Source organism: Leptopilina boulardi, unplaced genomic scaffold (genome assembly GCF_019393585.1).
Source record: "Leptopilina boulardi isolate dan_hultmark-lab unplaced genomic scaffold, ZJU_Lbou_2.1 LbouV2_38, whole genome shotgun sequence".
NCBI lineage: Eukaryota > Metazoa > Arthropoda > Insecta > Hymenoptera > Figitidae > Leptopilina > Leptopilina boulardi.
In genome coordinates, this window is record NW_026137951.1 from 3,303,581 (window position 1) to 3,309,936 (window position 6,356).

A 6,356-nucleotide genomic window follows, 5' to 3' on the forward strand; every position below is an offset into this window, starting at 1 on the left:
ACAATTTTTACTACATGTCTGACTAAAAATTGGTTTTACTATTTAAGAATGAAAAAAATACCAGTATTTAATTTTTACCTAAAAAGATTATACAAGGAAATCTAATCGACTTTTTAATAAAAAACGATTTTTAATTGCTGTCTAACAAAAACATTGGTCATACTACTTAAAAACAAAAAATTATCATTTTTAGAATTTTTACCACAAAACAATAAAAAAAAACCTAATCAACTTTTTAATAATAGACGATTTTTAATTGATCTCTGACTAAACATTGGTTATACTACTTAAAAAATAAAGAACGAAACTTAATAAATTAAAATTTAATTGCGACGTCTGACTAAAAATTGGTTTTACTACTTAAAAACAAAAAAAGGCATTTTTATAATTCTTAACTACAAACAATATAAAACCTAATCAACTATTTAAAAAAAAAGATATTTGGTTATAAAAAACTTAAAAATAACAAAAATGTAATTTTTTGAGTTTTTGGTCCTATAAAAAAATATTAAAGCATAATCGACATTTTATAATTAAATACAATTTTTAATTGATGTCTGACTAAACATTGGATTTACTACTTAAAAATAAAAAAATTGTCATTTTTATAATTTTTACTACAAACAATATAAAACCTAATTAACTTTTTAATAAAAAAAGACTTTCAATTGCTGTCTGACTAAAGATTGGTTTTACTACTTAAAGACATCGAAATTTTCATTTTTGAAATTTTTATCACATACAGGGCTAATGCAATTCAATATACTTTTTAGAAAACAGACAATTTTTACTTCATGTCTGACTAAAAATTGGTTTTACTATTTAAGAATGAAAAAAATACCAGTATTTAATTTTTACCTAAAAAGATTATGTAAGGAAATCTAATCGATTTTTTAATAAAAAACGATTTTTAATTGCTATCTGACTAAACATTGGTTATACTACTTAAAAATAACAAAACTGTAATTTTTGGAGTTTTTGACATAAAACAATATTAAAGCATAATCGACTTTTTTAAAATTAAAAACAATTTTTTTTATGTCTGACTAGAAATTGGTTTTACTACTTAAAAGCAAAATATTTGTCATTTTTAGAATTTTTATCAAAAAACAATATAAAACCTAATTGACTTTCTAAAAAGATACGATTTTTAATTGATATCTGACTAAAGATTGGTTATACTACTTAAAAACAAAAAAAAATTGTCATTTTTAGACCATAACAGTAATTATATTCTTTAAAAATAAACACACTTGTCTGACTAAATTTGCTTCTTACTACTAATTATTAATTTATCAGTAGTAAAATCTTTTTTTATTAACAGACAACAAATAAAATTTTGTTTCAAATAACACAATTGTGTTTCTTTTTTTTGGTTAAATGAATTTTACTATATACTATGTCTGACCAAAATTTATTTAAACTACTTATATTGGTATAAAATTTATTGTTACTTAAAAAAATCACATACTTTTATTATATTCTACAAAATAATTCAAAAAGTAGTTTTGTTTCATGTCTAACTTAATTATTATTTCTTACCACTATTTTTTCAGGAAATGATTATAATATATTTATCAAGCCAATCCATTATTGATATTAATTTTACTAAATCTCTATTATCTCTTTTCATAAAATCAATTTCTTTTTAAATAAAGATTAAAAAAGTAAGAGGAAAAAAAAACTCTTTGTGAAAAAAAAAATTAATTTACCATATATGACGATACATAATAAAAAAGAATCAAAAATTTCTGTGATTTTTCTCCTTAGAAGTAACAAAGAATAACCAAAGATTTTTCTTTAAGATATTATAAGATTAAAAATTAATAACGTCTCTTCTTTTTTTGGTTAAAATATATATATATATATATATATATAAAGAAGCCAAAGGATTTAAATTCAAGTTAAATATATTACTTTATTCTTTACATGAGGAAAATCTTTTATATGTAAAATCAAAAGTACATCGTACGTTCTTTTGAGTTCGTTATTGTTTCCATTCTTATTTTATTTATATGATAGCATATAGTATATTTATATATATATGAAGAAATCGTTGAAAAGTAAAAATCAAATATCTGTTTCAGAATTTGCACACGCCTTAGGCGAGCCAGGAATAGATGAGGACGAGGAGGATGAGGAAGAGGATCCTCAATCACCCACTTTTTGAAGATCACAAAACTATTGATTATTATCCTCTTCAAGTCCATCTAAATTTCAAAAGTGACTCAAATTTTACACACAAAAAAATGTCTTATTTTTCATTTTTAAATATTTATCAAATTTTCTTTTTTTTAAAATTAATTTCTCAAATTAACAATTTTTCGCAATCGTTTTTCATTTTTTTTATCAATTACAAATTCAACAATCACAGTTTTAAAATTTCATCTAATAAAAATAATTATTCTATTTTGATTATTTTAATAAAAAAAAAAAATTTTTTTAATTTAAACTTCTTTTTTTTATTAAAAAAAGAAAAAAAATAGAAATTGTTATCTATATAAAAAAAAATTTTAATTCAATGTATAAAAATTTGGTATTATTTATATTGGGGGAAAAAAACTATATTTCCACATATATGTGGTGGGATGGTGAAATTATCAATTTCCTCTAGAAACATAATCGAGTTTGGCTCAAAGAGAAAGTAAAGTTCGCGAGTTGAAAGGAAAAAGCAAATAAGTTTCTTCAGGAGATGTAAGAGACGTTTTCCTATAAATTATCGAATGTGCTTCGATGCGTCTTTCTAAATACACGTTCAACGTTCCATAAGATTTATATTACGAGCTTTACGACAGAGTCGCTACTGTGGTTTGAAAGGAAAAAAAAAAAAAAAAAAAAAAAAAAAAAAAAAAAAAAAAAAAAAAAGTATAAGAAAAAGAAAAGTATGTTCTCCCTTTGCCACCTGTATACGTGGAGCTATTATGGGGTTTAGAGATCCGTTATAGGTGTGCATGTGATGAAAATCTCGAGATTTAAAACATCGATATCATAAAATAAAAAAAAAGCCAAGAATTATTGCGAATAACGTAGATTATGTTTTTCAATATTTCTTTCCACATTATTAAATATTAAAAAATTTTTTTGTTCACAAAAAGAAACTTATTTTCGAAAATTTAATTTTAACAAACAAATTCAAAACAAAATAAATAAATAAATAAAATCTAATTCCATTTGATAAATGAAAAATTCATTTTTTATTAACAAATTCAAAAAAATTAATTAATGAAATTTTTTTTCAATTTTTTTTTCAAATTTTTTTAATTTTCCAAACTGTGATTGTTGAGACTTTTAAAAATCTTTCGAAATAAAAAAAAAAATTTCAAAAATAGCGAGATCATGAAAAATAATGGACTGAAAAAAGTATGTTAATGCAATTTTTTTTTTCAAGTTTATTACATTATGTTGAGGAGAAACGCTGATAAGTTTACTCGACGTGTGTCAATGAGCTGACGAACAAGATTAAAGAAAATGGACCACCGGCAACTTTAAGATCTATATCTTTGCTGGTGGTTGACTTTTAAACTTTTGACTTTATATATACACTTTAAATGACATATCTGCAATTTCGTCTATTAACAAAAAAAAAAAGAAAAAAAAAAAAAAAAGATTTCGCTCTCATCTCGTGTAATAGTAGATAGTTAAATAACATTTAAAAAAAAAAATTTTTTCAAAAGCGGACAGTGCGATAGACTGCTTTTTCAAAAATCTCGAAAAATAATTATAGAAATTATTGTAATTATCCTCTATTATATAAATATAAAAAAAAAACTTTTTCGAATTTTCCCATTTCACTAATATATAGATATATATCAATAGAAAATTGTCGAATATTTGGATAAAAAATCTGCTTCAAAAACACTGATGATAATATAAATAAAGCAAATCTTTCGATTTTGTTCTAGCAAAAATTAAATTAAATTAATTACAGCACCGTAATAACGCATTATTACACGGTATTACACGTTATTACACAAGTATTACAGGAAGAGTGTACACTTGTTTACCTGAGTAAATTCCCCCTCGAAATTAATTAATTAAAGTAATTAATTTAAATTAAATTCTTCATAAAACAAAAAATAGATAAAAATTTGGATTTCAAATTATATTTAATTAATTTCTAATTTTAATTTCTAATTTTAATTCCAATTTTTAATTTCTAATTCTAATTCGAAAAAATGTGAATATATATATATATAAAATTTTATTTGTAATATATAAAAAATTTTCATTACTTAAAATTAAAATATTAATTTAATCAAATTTTAATTTATTTAAAATAAAAATTTTATTTGTCATAAATAGAAAACTTTTATTTAAATCAAATAAAAATTTATTTGCAACAAAATAAATATTTATTTGAAACAAATAAAAATTTATTTCGCTTTTGAGAAAAATCGTTTTTCCTTTCGTATGTAAAATTTTTTCTTATATATATATATAATTGAGTTATTAAAATTTCGATATATAAATATTTACAGAACATTGTAACTATGGATAAAATAAGCATATACCGCATAGAATATCTGGAATTTCGTTAGCTCTCTAAATTCTCCAGGGTTATTATATACCTTACGCGATATATATTTCCCAAAGGAGCAATGCAAACTGATGTATTTCAGTGTTTGAACAGCTTGCGCATATCTTCAAAGTATGTTCATCATTTTTAATATTCGCTAGTTAACTTTCCTGTATATTTCATTTACATAACTCATAGCGGCATCATATCGGTAATGATGTGCAATTTATATTTTTTAAAATCATTCTCAAAAAAAAAAATCTAATAGCAAATATCTTCAAACATTTTTTTTCTATTCTAATAAAAATAAATGTTTCTCTAGTAATTAGATTAATATTTAATGAATTATAAAACAATTTTAGATAGAAAGAATTTTTTAAAACAATTATAAATATTCATCTAAATATACTAATAATTACATATATATATATATATATATATATATATATATATATATATATATATATATATATATATATTGAATATAGAAATAAATAATTTTATTTAATCAGATTCTAACACGTACTTTTTTGATCTTTAAATAAATATAATGTATTTCATTTATAAAACTAATACGAAATCGCACAAATTATCAAAGGGGTAAGAATATAGACAAAATTGTGTAATTAAAATATTTTTCATGTATTTAAAATGTGAAATTAAAATTTTTTTAAAAATAATAATATTAAAGTACTTTCATGCAAAATCCTTGGGGAGCTTATTTATTTTATTAATATTATTATTCTTCATTTTCTCCATAATCTTTATTCTTTTTTATTTTATTCTTATTTTACATAATTTTATTTTTTCTCCTCCTATTTTATTTTCATTTTTTTTTTAAACTATAATAAAATAAAATTATTACTTTAATTATTATTTCAATGATGCACACACTATAATTTTGTGAATTGCTACACTGAAAGAAAAAATTTATTTGATTCAAATAACGACTATTATCAAATTAATATTTATACTTGAACGAAAATAATTTTTATTTGAATTCAATAAATTTGAGATTAATAATTTTTTTTTATATATTTGAAACAATTACCATTTTTATTGACTCAAATAAATAATTATTATTTAAAACAAATAAATTTTTGTTTTCATTGTACAAAACTAATTTTTCACAATATATGATTAAGAAAATGTATGATGAGTGAATTGTTTAGCATTAAAAACAAGCAAATTGTAATTTATAATAATCAGCATGATTGTTGACATATGCAAATCCTACTTAGAGATGCTGTATTTGAAAAAAAAAAAAAGTTACTTTTGACAATCATGCACGCTCGCGTGTTGTATAACAAAGCAAATTTTAACCGTGTTAATCATCTCACTGTGCGTAGATATTTTTAAATAAGTCGAATGAGTTTATGAATGCGAAAAATCGTTAAATTCCACATGAGGCCAACTTTCATTTCACCGCAAATTACATATATTTACCCTTTATAAAAAAAAATACTCGCCAGAGTTGATCTTCACTTTAAAAAAAAAAAAAAAATTTCTTTTAGACAATTTTTTTTAACATTAAAAAAATGAGAACGTAAGCTTCATTAAAAATAACGATCATTATGAACAATGTGTATATGTGAAATAATCAACTCTGACTTGTAAAATATGCATAATTATATAGATATATATGTATAAGAAGACGAAATAAATTTTTAATGATGAACGACAAAATTTTGTCAAAAAATATCGCTGCTTTTTTGTGGCTTTCGCTCGAAACGTGTGTATAAGAGCGTTAATGAAAAATAAAAGCAAAAAACAAAAAAAAAAAAAAAAACAATAAAGTATCAAAAAATAAAATATATTATATAAAAATAAATTAGATAAT

At 21.2% G+C, this 6,356-nt stretch overlaps 1 protein-coding gene across 3 annotated transcripts in view; it reads left to right on the forward strand.

Annotated features, from left to right (window-relative positions):
- Positions 1–3,646, forward strand: part of LOC127288015 (uncharacterized) — a 95,550-nt gene extending 91,904 nt beyond the window's left edge. For all 3 annotated transcript variants that reach the window (XM_051315200.1, XM_051315201.1, XM_051315198.1), the window contains exon 7: positions 2,088–3,646. In XM_051315200.1, the coding sequence (XP_051171157.1) occupies positions 2,088–2,170 (83 nt within the window). In that variant the 3' untranslated portion in view covers positions 2,171–3,646. The remainder of the gene's footprint in view (positions 1–2,087) is intronic.
- Positions 3,647–6,356: the final 2,710 nt, after the last annotated feature.